General features: G+C 36.5%; 1 protein-coding gene across 11 annotated transcripts in view; it reads right to left on the bottom strand.

Annotated features, from left to right (window-relative positions):
- LOC306857287 (calcium-dependent secretion activator 1) overlaps window positions 1-15,747 on the bottom strand; it is a gene marked incomplete at its 3' end in the record, with an annotated part of 95,948 nt that overhangs the window by 27,564 nt on the left and 52,637 nt on the right. For 3 of the 11 annotated variants that reach the window (XM_079397155.1, XM_079397164.1, XM_079397160.1), the window contains exons 15-16: window positions 7,362-7,468; window positions 3,227-3,383 (exon numbers count right to left, since the gene is read on the bottom strand). In XM_079397155.1, coding sequence (XP_079253281.1) covers window positions 3,227-3,383; window positions 7,362-7,468 — 264 coding nt within the window. Of the gene's footprint in view, window positions 1-3,226; window positions 3,384-4,562; window positions 4,572-7,039; window positions 7,070-7,355; window positions 7,469-9,867; window positions 9,901-13,510; window positions 13,580-15,747 lie in introns of all 11 variants that reach the window. The other 8 variants (XM_079397162.1, XM_079397156.1, XM_079397163.1 and 5 more) reach the window with 7 other exon arrangements.

A 15,747-nucleotide genomic window follows, 5' to 3' on the forward strand; every position in this document is an offset into this window, starting at 1 on the left:
TTCTACGTGGCATTGATTCAACAAGGTGCTGAAAGCATTCTTTAGAAATGTTGGCCCATATTGATAGGATAGCATCTTGCAGTTGATGGAGATTTGTGGGATGCACATCCAGGGCACGAAGCTCCCGTTCCACCACATCCCAAAGATGCTCTATTGGGTTGAGATCTGGTGACTGTGGGGGCCATTTTAGTACAGTGAACTCATTGTCATGTTCAAGAAACCAATTTGAAATGATTCGAGCTTTGTGACATGGTGCATTATCCTGCTGGAAGTAGCCATCAGAGGATGGGTACATGGTGGTCATAAAGGGATGTACATGGTCAGAAACAGTGCTCAGGTAGGCTGTGGCATTTAAACGATGCCCAATTGGCACTAAGGGGCCTAAAGTGTCCCAAGAAAACATCCCCCACACCATTACACCACCACCACCAGCCTGCACAGTGGTAACAAGGCATGATGGATCCATGTTCTCATTCTGTTTACGCCAAATTCTGACTCTACCATCTGAATGTCTCAACAGAAATCAAGACTCATCAGACCAGCCAACATTTTTCCAGTCTTCAACCGTCCAATTTTGGTGAGCTCGTGCAAATTGTAGCCTCTTTTTCCTATTTGTAGTGGAGATGAGTGGTACCCGGTGGGGTCTTCTGCTGTTGTAGCCCATCCGCCTCAAGGTTGTGCGTGTTGTGGCTTCACAAATGCTATGCTGCATACCTCGGTTGTAACGAGTGGTTATTTCAGTCAAAGTTGCTCTTCTATCAGCTTGAATCAGTCGGCCCATTCTCCTCTGACCTCTAGCATAAACAAGGCATTTTCGCCCACAGGACTGCCGCATACTGGATGTTTTTCCCTTTTCACACCATTCTTTGTAAACCCTAGAAATGGTTGTGCGTGAAAATACCAGTAACTGAGCAGATTGTGAAATACTCAGACCGGGCCGTCTGGCACCAACAACCATGCCACGCTCAAAATTGCTTAAATCACCTTTCTTTCCCATTCTGACATTCAGTTTGGAGTTCAGGAGATTGTCTTGACCAGGACCACACCCCAAAATGCATTGAAGCAACTGCCATGTGATTGGTTGATTAGATAATTGCATTAATGAGAAATTGAACAGGTGTTCCTAATAATGCTTTAGGTGAGTGTATATATTTAACGATTTCTTTAGGATCATGTGTCACTGAAGTGAAGAGAATTGAAGGATGACGAAAGTCTACTGTATTGGTGGAAAAGCATAGTAGTCATAGCATCTCCATTTCTCACACTTTTTTTCTCTCACTATCTCTCTCGTTGTACTCAAGGTCGATCATTCGCAGTAGGTGCCATGTTTGTGTGCTTCCCTGATTGCTCTGTTCCAATTAGCCACTTGAGCGGCAGTGGTTGTACACTTGGCTGTGTTTGTCCGCGAGCAAGTGGCCGGGGCAGTGGGGTCTCCCAGGCTCCTCTGTTTTGGACCTCATTAGCAGCATGAATAGCTTCTGCTTTAGCGCCTGTCTGGTGTTAAGACTGTTTCATGCCTAGCTCAGTGCTACAGGCACAGGACAATAGTGACCTTCCATGCTGAATGTCCTGTTCCACAGATGTAGTGCACGCTGTAGGCTGTCGATGGTGTTTGCTTGTGTTTGTGTTTATGCGAGCGTGCTTGTGTGTGAGGAGGCCAGAGGGAGATGATATGTGTCTCTGTGTTGTAGCGAGGAGTAATATGTGTGTGGGTTTATGGGGAACTACATGGTGCTAGATTGGGGAACTAGATGAAACTAGATTGTGTTTAACCCTGTTAAGCTTACTGGAACTTTAGACAAAATAAAATTAATTTGAAAAATTTGCATTTGTGTTTTTTTAAGAATGATATTTATTGCATTGGGATTATATGGCTCATATATAATATATTGAGAATATGGAGCTAATACTCAAAAAAGAAGAAAAACTCAGAGGTCCAAACTGAGCAAACATATGCAATTTGGAGATGATTTTTTTTTTAAAAAAGGATCGGTAAGTGTTCTTCTTGAAATATTACTAACAATGTAAAAGATCTAACATTTATGTTATGAAATCAGCAAAGATTGTGCAGCTAAAAGACACATGAATCGATATGAAGACAGATGTTTTCAGAATTTTTACTTGCTAAAAAAAATGTAAAACATCAATCAGATGACAGAAGGCATGTCGTAAATTGTGTACAAAGTTTTGATCATGTTTCTAATTTAGAGCCTTTAAAAATAAGATGGATAAGAAGTTATTTCTCTGCTGGAATGCTGAAAAACAGACCATGTATAAAAGACATTTTCTCTTTTCTCTTCTTTACAAGAGATTATTAAGAATAATTCCATTCTTATAATTTAAGATGTTAAAACACAATCTCTCATAGAAGAAGAGGAGAAGAGACAGAAGAACAAAAATAAACAAATACAAACAAAAAGCAAGCTAACAAACAAGTGAATACCAAGCATGTGAATGTAAGGGAGAAAATATTCAAAAATAAAATACAATTTAAATATACTTTAAAAAGGAAAAGGCTGTTAAATTGTTTATATTTTACACAGTACACACTCATGCTATCTCAAGCTCTAACTCTCCCATCAGAACAAGCAATCCAATATCAAGAGTAGGTTACCAGACAACAACCTGTCAAGCTGTGCAAAGAATGCCACTAGGATAATTAGTCAACTGCAGCCCATAGCAGCGTGGCTTTAGCACCATGGACAGCACCCCATTGACTTCAGTTCATTAGAGACGTGATAAGGCCTTGAGCAAACTCTTTACATTCAATGTGTTGGTTCGACCCCCTGCGGTTTCGCTATTTGGCCCTTAATTCTTCTATATTGTCTCTTAAAGCTCCGCTTTGCTGCAATTTGTAACCTATTGCAAGCATGCAACATCACAAATATGCAATAACGGAATGTAGATATGACCATTTCCAATTTCATTAATTTAATTTATTCATTTATGGTAACCGTGATTATTCTCTCTCTCTCTCTCTATATATATATATATATATATATATATATATATATATATATATATATATATATATATATATATATATATATATATATATATATATATATATATTTTAATATCTTGAATGTTTGAAAGAATGTTTCTGACAGTATATGAGACACATATGGTGTCAATAGAAATCACCTTGCATTTAAACTACAATATTCATTTAATAAGGAATAAACTATGTGGACCTGTCCAGAAAAAAATCATTGCAAATACTCACAGTCGATGCGCAGGATGTCATTGAGCAGCTGAAAGAGAGGGAAGCTGTCCCAGCTGTCTGGTGGTTGGACCTCCAGTGCCGCGTCCATGTCCACAGCATATAGAGACAGAAACGTCTCGGCATGTTCAACCATCAGGTCTGACCACCAAGCAAATGCCTGCAGCGAGAGAAAGAGAAACAGAGACAACACAAGAGCCAGAAAAAAGGGGTAAATGAAAGCAAAATGAAATTAGCCTTGTAATATAAAGACATACACTGAAGTTCAGTCCTTTCTCTTATATGTAAGGGCATGACAGTCCACAAATCTATAAAAATGACACTGAAACAGTTTTCAGATTTATGCCAGACTCTCCAATAATGTACTTTTTCATCTTTGTGTCTGTGGAGTGTCATGAGCTTATCTCATGCATTAAAACTCTCATGCTACTCCCTCTTCTAAAAAGCACAGCTAATATCTAATTCACATACATTTATTTATATTTAATGTATATCTTTCATTTACTTTCCATTTTGCAGATGTGAAGTCCATGCACAGGAATTTATACCTTTGTAACAAACAAATTCCCAGCATGCAGCAGCAGCATTGATTAGCAGCATAATCTCAGTATTTATTAGCATTATTTCTCTGTTCAAAACAAAATCATTTTAAATACACTCTTAAACATAAAAGTTCTTAATTGGCGTTGTTGGTTCAACAAAGACCTAACCATGAAACCTTTACATTGCACAAAAGGTTCTTTATAATAATAAAAAAAAAGTTCAGAAAGGTTCTTTGGGGAACCTAAAAAAGGTTCTTTCTATTGTATTTATTTTTAAGAGTGTAATTAGGTCTTCTGTATATGAGAGTCCTCTGTAGCTGATCAAACCGCGCTGCTGTTTGTAACACATCTGGCCTGTAGATATGCATCAAGCATGTTAGACAAATGAAAAGTTAATGCAGATCATGGCTCCCTCTCCTTTAAAGGCATGCTGTTGTCACTGACCACTCAAACACCCCGGAGAAGTGCATTTGTTACACAGTTTTATATTTGTAGTCAGAGCTGGTAAGTGAAGCTATAGACCAAACCAAGCTGAAAGACAGAGGAGAGTTTGGATATTATTGGGGTTGTGCAAGGGTGAAAATGAGACCAGTCATTTTCATTGAGGATTTTTGGGGTGTCTGCTTCCACAGGTGAAGCATTGTCCCCTTGTGCTTGTGGAAAGCTGACTAGGGGAAGGATGGGGTGTCCAAGCAGAGATGGGGACGACAAAATTAGGGGGAAAAGGTGGAAATCCCTCCATCCATGGTGCAGGGGCTGTGACATGCACATGGAGGGGGACTCTTTGGTCTACATACCTCTTTACCCTGTCCAACGTTTTCCAGTCAACAAACAAATCATGAAAAACAGTGAGAGTTACATGAGATTTTCTTCGCTCTGTGTTTTGGTTTGAGTACTTGATTATCATGAATGCTTCAGCATTAAAGGGCTTTAAAATGCAACTGGAAAACAATGTTAAAACATTTAACAGTGATCTTGATCAAATGGAAGCAAACAAATAATTCTTACAATTTGGTACTCTTGTAAAGATTCTAGGTTTTGATGTGCAATTGTCACTGATGGCATAAAAATGCCATGATATATATATATATATATATATATATATATATATATATATATATGCATGTCCATCAATTTACCAGATTTATTCAATTATTTTGTGCATGTACATTAGGGCCTTGCACGGGCCTCAAATTTAGGCCCTAGCCCGGCCCTGGCCCGAGACGCTCAGGCCCTAGCCCGGCCCACGTCCGACAGCTTATCAGAATTACCGGGCCGAGTCCGACCCGAGCCAGTCTTTTTTTTCCCCCCTTCTCCTAAAACAGTTTATACTACTATTTCGGCTATTAAAATAGTTCAGTTTTGTGTGTAATGGCAAAATTATTATATTTCGTTTCGTTTTTATTAAGTTAATTTAGAAAAACGTTTGGAGCATTTTTGTTTGTTAAATAGCCTATAAGTTTTTGTCTTTTTAAAGTAACGACCAAGCGGCCAGCTGCATGAGCTGATCATAGCTGATCAATTTAGCCTTCTCATATCATCACTTGCCTAAAATAAAATCTATAGATATACTAAAACAGTTCAAGCTTATAACAATGTTTAAACGTTAAACCTGCGCTATAATAATAATGTGCGCTAGCCATATCCAAGTTTGTGCAGAGAGTGGAAGCTAAAGCGTGCTCTGCAGGACATGGAGGCACCAGAACAAACACTTGGATTTTTTTCAGTGGAAACAAATTAAAATAGCCTACGACATCATTTTTTTTTTTTTTTATAAAGGTAAAAGTAATACATCATTCGGACCTGTAAAGGGTCTACTTGTATTTGTGGGCACTCACAATACCAACAAAAGGTAGTTCTTTTATAAAACAAAGAAAACAAACATGCGCTTTCTGCCGTCTTGAACGGGAGCGCTTCACAAAAATGAACCGAAGCTGAGCGAATACATGCCTCACAGACATGATACATACATCTATAGAAAGCTTTAAATGATTACTTAACGAAAAAAAAAAAAAAAAAAATCTATTATCATCTTAATCAATAAAGATGCATTTCTCTCTAAAGGCGCGTCTAATGAGGAGACGGCGAGTCAGGATCACCAACTTCATCCTTGTGACACAGACTCAGAAAACATTAGTTTATTAGTAAATAATTCAAATATCTCCTTACTATTTCCCGCAGACACATTCATGGTTATGTTTGCTGGGGATTTGCAGCAAGCTTTAGCGGGACACTAAATACCATCGAGCTACTCTCAGTCGAGGCAGCACGGTTTTGTGCTGTCTCCACCAGCGCGGCAATTTTTCTCATCACTATTCGATGGATGTCTACAATATAAAAATAAGGAGAAACCCAAAACAGGCCCGAGGCCCGAGGCCCGAGGCCCGGCCCGCGTCTGAACTGTGACGTGAAAATTGGCCCGAAGCCCGGGCCTAGAGGCGTAAAAAAGTCGGCCAAAATGCAGGGCTTTAATGTACATGATGCACATTTACATTTAAACATGCAATTTTAGGGGCATGATGAATGACTGGACCATGTAAAATACCAATAACAATCCCATGCACTATAGTGCACTATAGTGGACATGTTTATTTAAAATGGTTTTATGTGCTTAAAGGGATAAGCCACCCAAAAATGTATAATTCTGATGAGTAAAGTATGACTATGTTGTTCCAAACCTGTAGCCATTTCTGTAGGCAGATATTTAGAATATTTTTTTGTTTATATAATTAGAGTCAGTGTGGTCCCAACCAACACTGGACCCCACTGATTTGCATTGTACGGACAACAAACTAACAAACAGACAGATAGACAAAAAAAGACATAATTAAAAATATCCTCTTTTTGTTCTTAATGACTTTTGGGTGAACTGTTCCTTTAATGGTTTAATGAACCTGGCACTAAAAGTGTAAATTGAATTTACAAAAGAAAACACAAAAACAACAACAACAGAGTAACAGACTTGAAATAAACTGAAATAAAGATGAACAACTGTACTAATTTGATGCTGTCAAACTGGAATGTATGCAGTCAATGTGACAGTAATTTCAGTTCAGTTAATTCTATCTATCCATCTATCTAGTTCTGAATTTAATTCTTTAACTTGGAATGAGCTGAACTGAAATTAAATAAATCCACCCTGCAGATGCCTGACTCCTGATTTGCGATGCCCATGTAAAGCCTCTTCCAGAGCAGGCCAGATCATGAGACTGGCATGCAAGAGCAGGGTATGCCAATGATGATAGCAAAAAAAAAAAAAAAAAAAATACTGTACCGCCTGACCTCCCGTACTTGGGCGTGTAGCCTGCAGAGCACATAATTAAAAAAAAAAAAAACACAAAAACACACATATATTCTGCTGTTGTCTGTGAGAGGATGACGGCTGCTCTAATGGGGAATGTTACCTAAAGAGTGCTAGCAGGTTTTTTCTTTTTTTTTTACTATTATCATTATTATTATTTAAAACATTTTAAATTGCTCTGAGGTCTTATTATTGAATCAGCATTGCTTGTTTTCACATAACTATGCCCCTGACATGTTTCTTTTCATCCTTGTATATTTAAGCATGTCTACCACGTAATGTCTGGCACACTCACCTCTGCATGATGTTCCTCATTCTGCTGAAGCACCTCTATGACCAGCTCGGCCAGACGGAGCGTGTCCTCAAGCTTTTTGGCAGGTGTGACTAAGCGCCCTACATTTTCTGAGGCACAAAGGTACAACAGTTAATACAGACATACACAGAAAACACTGGATTTCCTCAACCTCAAGGTAAACTGCATTTCACTTCATGTGATTTTAAACTTAATATGTACTTTCTGCAAAGCAGAAAAACTAATTATGTTTTAACAGTGAATTAAATAGAATTGAATTTAAATCATTTTCCAAGGATTCACTTCATAAGCATATCTGCTATGAAGACAAATTTAGATGACAATTAAAATTACAGAGTATAGGTAAGAGATGGGTAAAGTTCAGAATTATGTCTAAATTTTCATTTGAATTTCATAAATGTTCCCTCTGAAAAAAACTGACCTGATGAACCACAAATTAGCTGCTGCATACAGTATATTAACTCTGCTGTCTTAGTTAATGATTTAGCATAATCTTGACACTCTGTCAACACTCAGCTCTGTAGACACGAACCATAATGAGTCAATAAAGAGCAATGCATGTATACTGAGTCAAACCAAGGAACTGAGGAAAAAGAAAGGATAAAAACGACAACAAATATGTTTTAGTCATCATGCATAATGTTCAGCACATGCAGGAATTTATGTCATCTCATTTCCTACCTCTCTCTGTCAATACAAGCTGGCAGCACCTCTCTCTTAAACATGCCATATTTAAATCTACCTCATCTGTCATTATATGGCACGGAGAACGACAGGAGTTCAATTTAAATATAAGAGCATGAAATTAAAGAAATTGAACTATGGAACTATGTTCAGTGGTCTTTAGCATGATGAATACACACAATATAAAGCAAACTGTTTATTGCTGTTGGTTAAGGATGGGATTGCAAAGTAAAGAGACATTTATGAGACCAAGGTGTATGGATACATGTTCATAATGCTTCAATATTGCCTGAGAGGGTGTTTTTATGTGATGATTTAGACAACCTAACTGATTTTTGTTTGTGTAGCTTCTGTTGGTTTTGAACAAAGATTTGTTTGTGCCATCTGTTTTTGAGATCTTTCAGCATTGTCTTTTTTTGACTGTGGTAAATGTGGCATTTTGGTGGAGGAACACAAAGACAGAGGAACTAGGAAGTGAAGTCATTTGCTGTGTGATAAATGTCAAAACAATTAACATCATTTTGAAGAGTCACACCCCCCTCTCAGTCAACAGTGCTTTCATCACTAAACACAAAGCACACGCCCCCTAAATGTGAATTAACCCTCTGACCTTTCCTCTAATTGTCTCTCAGTCATCTTCAGCTCCTTCAGTAGGACTGAAGACTTTCAAAAAATATAATATTTGTGGCCTTTTAAAGGGTTACTGTCCATGCAGGGACGTAATGTCATGTACTAGTGCAAAATCAGGTACTTCATTTGCAATGAACAGAATGTGCCAGTAGCATTTTGACATTTTGATTATTTTTCAAAAGTGTCCAAAAAGATTTAGACATTTTGAAATACCTGATTTCCCTAATTCAAGACATGGAGGGTTTCTAATCCAATCCATGACATACTGTACTTTGTAGATTAAATATAGGTATTTTTGTAAAGGTTTCAGAAACCACACACAGACTCCATCATGTCACCATATTTACTCTAATGGAAAATCAGCAATATGATATGAACTGACATTATTATTATGATCATTAACAGTGCATCAGTATTGCTATTTGACCCATTAGAGATTTTTCTGAAACACTTTACACTAAGGTTCAATTTGAAAGCATTAGTAATAAACAGGTAATGAACTGTTTTATAACATTTATTAATCTTGGTTAAGGCTAATTTATAGCAGTTAACATTTAATGTTTTGAAATAATAATGTTATAAAATAACATTAGTAAATGTTCTGTGAACAAACATGAATAAAGAAACGTGCATTGTGTAGTAGTATATATTTATTTGCAATATATAATAGATGTAATAATCTAACCTACATTAATGTAAAAAAAAGATATTCATTGCAATTTGCAAGTTGAATATTAGTTGATATCTAATGCTTTAACTAATGTTAAAGAATTGAATCTTATAGTAAAGTGTTACTTTAATCACACACTTGGTGCAGAGAGAGTATCACTTTAATTGCAATTAACATAGGCAAATTATTATTATTTTATTTATTTCGATTTTTGAAAGTTTAAGAATGAAAGAAATACTCACTCTGCAAGTTCCATAGACTGATAATGCATTTATAAAGCGCTTACCAGCTCATGGAAAATGCATCTACATTAAGATGCAATGTTTAGGAGAGTGCAAAATGTAGGAGACATTGGCATAACGTCGTCCCAACATTCCCATGATTCCCTTTACGTCTGCTTAACTTCCCATGTGAATGCTGTGAGCTGGTTATGTTTAGAGCTCGGGGGAGGGTGGGTGGCTGTTTTTAAATGAATTTAATAGTAAGTCAGACAAAAGATGTCACCTGCATCCATCTGATCCATCTGAGATTTCTCTACTAAAAAGAAAGAAAGAGAAAAAGAAAGGAAAAGGGAGAAAGAAGGGAAAAGAGAAAAGGGAGAAGGGATAAGCATTCATGTGGTTTTAGATGAGAGATCTGATGGGGGAAGTAGAAAGAGAAGGAAAGAAGAAGAAAGAGACGTTCGAGGACCGGTCTGTCTAACAGTGAAAGACCCGTGGTCCGCGCTATCCTTCCATGAGAGACTGCGTGAAAGAGACTCTACCGGAGTGGTTGTTTTAGGTTGAAAAACAAACCTTTTTTTTAAACAGGGGTGTAAAAATGCAGCCTAAAAGCACTTGAGTGAAAATATAAAATCTTCCACAATTTATCAGAGTTTAGTTAAAAAAAAAAAAAAAAAAATGCTTTAAATTTAGCAGCAGTTATTTACACAGAGATCACTAGCTAATTAAATGCATTAATTGTAAGGTCTGTTTTGGGGTTCTGTTTCTGGTTAAGATTTTCATGTCTATTATTTTGATATTTTGCCTTGTTTCCTGTTCTTACCATGTGCTCCCTAGTCTGTGTGTCATGTTCTCATTGGTTATTGTCTTGTCATGTGATTATCAGTTCTGTCTGCTCATTGGTTGCTTTACTCATGTGTCTTGTCCCCATTGGTTTGTTCATGTCATGTGACCCTCACTGTTTGCTATAAGTAGCCCATTTGTTTCCATTAACCAGGTATCCATCCAAATGACTTTTTCGTGAAGAAACATTTAGCGCTTTAAAATATTTACGATATATAGCTGATGGAAATGGCAATTATCGATTAAATTTCTCATGTGTCGCCATAATCTTTTTCCATTTAACTTTAATGCATAAATTCCATATTGATACTTCAAATGTCGCAAAAAATTTGTTTGGAAACACTTTGTCGAGAAAAGGGGTTTTAACGCAAATAAATGTAGTGTCACATGACAGAATTAGCCTATAGGCAACGTCCGTATTCATGGTGTTGCTCATGTTAAAGCACCGTTTCCCTGTAGTTCAAAAGGGCATTAAATCATATTCATATTATTAAATTGCATCTAAAATTATTTTATACATGGTAAGAAAAAGACGAGTTACCTCTCAAACATACTTCTCTTAATTTCATGTTCCTTTAGTAGGCTAGCCTACGTTTACATAATTGTTTTACAGTGCACTGGTTTAAATAGCCTGTAGTTTGTGCCTTTCAGCTTGAATTTAAAGGATTTGTTGTGGAGTGAGGGGAAATAAAATAGCATGTTTTTTCAATATGTTTGGCTGACTGTATTTTATTATGACAATGAACAGGCTGCGTTGGCAAGTCAGTAGGCTAATGCTTAACTGTGCGCGTGAGCCGCCGGCATGATCACTTGAATTTTATTTTTTTTTTCTTATAAAAGTGTAAACAACTTACAATAGCCTACTCCTTAATTTGTGGTAATATAAGAGTTAAGACATTATTCAAAATATTTATTTTATTTGTGTACATTCACAATAAAAACAAAGCATGTGCTTTTGTGAAATAAAGGAAACAAACAGGATGCCGCTTTCCCAAGAGCGCAACACAAAAATTAACCGAAATTCTGTATATAGGCTGCCAAGTGTTGAACAGTTTTTTTTGTTTTTTTTTTCGTTTAGTTAATTCATTAATTATTTAGAAAAATATATTTTGCATATGGGCCTATTTCTTTTATATATAATAGCTTGTTTTTCTCCATTCGCAGAAGCGGTGCAGGTGCGTGACGTACATGTGAATCCTCACATTCATGTTGTTTATGCTGCTTTTTGCGTGTATAAAATGAATCCCTGGAAAACAAATTTAGGTCATTTTAATGGGTCACAGCCACCTATGAATTTAAATTTAATTTAATTGTAATTTCACATAATCTTGTCGGTTTAACGGTTAATATGGCTTAACGACTGTCGGTTAGGAGAAATAAAATAACCGAAATGAACCCATTTCCTATAAAAGTTAATCAGAAAAACAATAATAATACAACTGCACCTGTTTAGGTTTATTGCTTGTTTATCAAGTAGCCTATCTATCTAATAGTCTATAACAAAGTACAAAAAAAAAAAACTCATGACACTTGTTAATAAAAATAATTTTATGTAGGCCTATAATTTAATAATAGGCTGTTTTCTTTCAAATGAATGAAGGAAAGGCTACTAGCCTATAATTTACGCAATAGGATAAATTATGTATGGAAACAGCTCAAGGGCATTTTTTGCGATACACGAAAACTTATGCAACAATTTGTTTTTTTAGGGATGACGTCATCACGCACACCATTTTATTGGTAAAAGGCCAGTTGGATGGAAACAGGCTAGACAGCAAATTTTGCGAAGTTTTTTTAACGCATATTGTCTTTGTCGATAACAAAACCGAGCAAAAACTGGATGGAAACTTGATTATTGTCTCTTGTCATGTATTGATGTTGTAACCCGCTGCCGGTGAGCCAAGTCAAGTTTATTCAAGTCTGTTCATGCCAAGTCTGTTCGAGTAAAGTCTCAGATTATGTTTTTATTTTGGATCACGTTGTAAATAAACTGCACCTGAGTTCTCACTAAACTCACTGTTCAGTGGACTCCTCTTTATATTATTAAACAATTATTCAAATTATTATTGAAAGGCCATTTTGCGGTGACTGCTGATCTTTTCAAACACAAGAATAAGCACATTTAAAAATTTATTCTGTTTTTAAATTAAATGAAAAAATTATAGTTTGGGGTTCAGTAAAATTGTTTTAGAAAGAAATAAATACTTTTATCCAACAAGGATGCATTTATCAAAAGTGGCAGTAGAGAAATTCAAATGTTGAATTTCCATACAAGGAAATGCAGGAAAAACTGGACCAAGATTCCTACAAAAATATTAAGCTGCACAAAAATTTAAACCACATAGACCGGTGACCAGACTTTCTACGTTTTGCTATTTTGTTTAGATATTCAGAGTATAAAGTATTTTTTTTTCCTCTGTATAAGTACAATACTTCAGCAAAGCAGAAATTCCTGTATAGTAATAAAGTACAATTACTCAAGTACTTTACACCCCTGCTTTTACAATTGTAGACCAGAAACCAAGTTTGACCCAAGACAGAAACAATAAACCAAATCACAGACAGAAAAACAGTGAAGATGCACAGTGATAAGCTGTTGGAGTGGATTACAGACAAAAAAACTATTAGAAACACAATGTCTCTGAAAACCGCATCAGAATCCCTGTTTTGTTCCTGGGTTGGAGATAATGTCAGTTATTTTTGTTCACTCTGTACCTGGCCAATACTGTCAACCTGGGACACATCAATAAATGCACAAAGGTAGGGAGGAGTGACTTACACAAAAGCAAAGTAAAAATGCATTCAAGTCACAAACAGAAAGAATAAGCAGAAAACAGAAAGAATAGCGGTCGGGACGGTCTGATCAAAGCAACAGAAAGTGGCTGAATCACTCAACCTAAGATGCAAGTGACAAACTCAAAGAAAAAGGCAAGCAGACTTCAAGCAAGACAAGAGGATGGTGCTGCTCGGGGCATGAGGGAATAACTGTTTGTGAAAGTGCTCGAGAACGAAAAAATTAGAAAAGAAAAAAAAAGAGGGGTGGCGGAAGTGATGGAGTGGCTCCAGATGAGCCGGGTACTCACGAATGGTTAAATCCATCACTTGTGACGCCAAACAGAAGACAGGATGCTCATACATTTCTCTCTTTTTCCCTATAAAAGAGGATCGGGGCATGCAAGAGCAAGGTTTCAGAGGAGAAAGAAGCACAACAGCTGCATGTGCAATACGGGGCTTTTGACCAAATTTAGTGGCATGGAAAGTTGCCTGGCATGGTTGGCAAAAAGCCAATTAACTGATCTACTGCATCTCAAAAAAATTAGTGATCAATCAGTCCTAATATGATCTGTAGGTCAGTATGCGTGATGATTTAAAGCTCTATAAAATGCACAAAGACTTAAAACTCTATAAACTCCCTCAAATCAAGTTTTAAACATATTATTGGGTCCCACTTAATACTAGGTGGCCTTAAAAATGTGTCCATGTTTTAGTCACCTTTGAGGCATCCTAAGTGTATATGACTTTCTTCTTTCAGATGAATCCAATCGGAGTTATATTCAAAATTGTCCTGGCTCTTTAAAGCTAATGACATGGGCGGCTGGTAGTGTTCAACAGGTTAAAAGTAGTCAAATATAGTGTGTGCATCCATCGAATAAAGGCCTCCTGTAGCGAATCAATGCATTTTTGTAAGACAAATATCCATATTTAAAATGATATAAACACCTTTTTCTCACTTCTGCTAACTGTCATAGGCTGAAGCATTCCGGTGGATGACGTAGGACGTATGTGTCGCGTAAGTGCTGGAGATTCGTGACAAATGCGGAAGCGCGACGGAAAGACAACAAAACAAAATGCTGGTCACGAATTAGAAGCACAAAACAAGGACTTGTAAAGAAATGCAGTGAGGGGAGGAGTGAAATAAGTGCAGTCAAGACGGACAGTTCTGACCTCTCGAAGTGGAACAGATACCAACGAGATTAAAGGAGGATATCGCGTTATTCTCACTCATGAGCTGTGTTGCTGATAAACGTTTAATTTCAGCTCTGTTGCTTTTATATTAAAATAAACAAGACACCCAAAGTGCTTGCTATTTAATTCCATACGAAAGGCGTATTTATCATCCATTTTTACTTTAATACAAACATGTTTTTTTAGATTTTTATTATTATTATCATCTCACACAGAGATCGCAAGTGTCATAGTGTTTGGGAATATTCACGCATAATTTAAATACATAATCACATGAAATCAGATAATTTTTTTTTTACAATTTTAGAAGAGAACACAGCATCACGGTTGTCTGAACAAATGAGCATTAAGCTGTGTCGTTAGTCAGTTGTTTCCCATCATGCTTTTGATCAGAGCAGTCGCACACGTCAGCATGACATCAGAGCAAGGCAGATGTAACTCGGACACTTTTCTAACCGGCATGCATCTCGCGGTGATCACCGGTGATCGGTTCTGCGCAGATTTTGCTCATCTCAAACAAGGCTAGTCTTTAGTGAACGCACGTACAACAGATAGTGGAAGCTACACAAAACTGTTTATATCGTTTTAAATATGGATGTTGAACACTGCCATCCGCCCATGTCATTATAGAGCTTGAAAGAGCCAAGACAATTTTGAATATAACTCTGATTGGATTCGTCTGAAAGAAGAAAGTCAAAGTACACCTAGGATGCTTTGAGGGGGGAGTAAAACATGGACTAATTTTCATTTTTGAGTGAACTAACATGTACTTACATTTAAATTAATCATTTGATACAATGCACTTATTGTGTACATAGTCCTACATGTTTTTACATTGTTCTTGTATTTTAAGAATAAGTGCATGCAATTACATCTGTAATTAATTTATGTAATTACATTTATAATTACAATGTTGAATCATCCCTTACATCTTAACAACCATTAACTCTATCCATACCACCAAACCTGTCCCTAACCTTACCAGTATCCCACCTCAATAGCAGCAAAAGTGATCTGCAAAATAATTTCAACACAATAAATACATTGTACTTATGTTTTGGTGTAAGTACATAGTAGTGAATACCACTTAATATAGAGTAGGACCTATTATTGTAACAATTTGTCACTATTGTTTATTTGGAAGGAAGGTCATTCATTTTTATTCAGATATAGACTACCAGTCAAAAGTTTGGAATAATTACAAAATTGTATGTTTTTGAAAGACGTTGCTTATCTTCACCAAGGCTCCATTTATGATATTTGATCAACAATACTGTAAAAACAGTAATATTGTGAAATAATGCATTTAAAATGCCTGTTTTCTATTACAATATATTTTGAAATGCAATTTATT

The sequence above is a fragment of the Barbus barbus genome (genome assembly GCF_936440315.1).
Source record: "Barbus barbus genome assembly, chromosome: 37".
Lineage (NCBI taxonomy): Eukaryota > Metazoa > Chordata > Actinopteri > Cypriniformes > Cyprinidae > Barbus > Barbus barbus.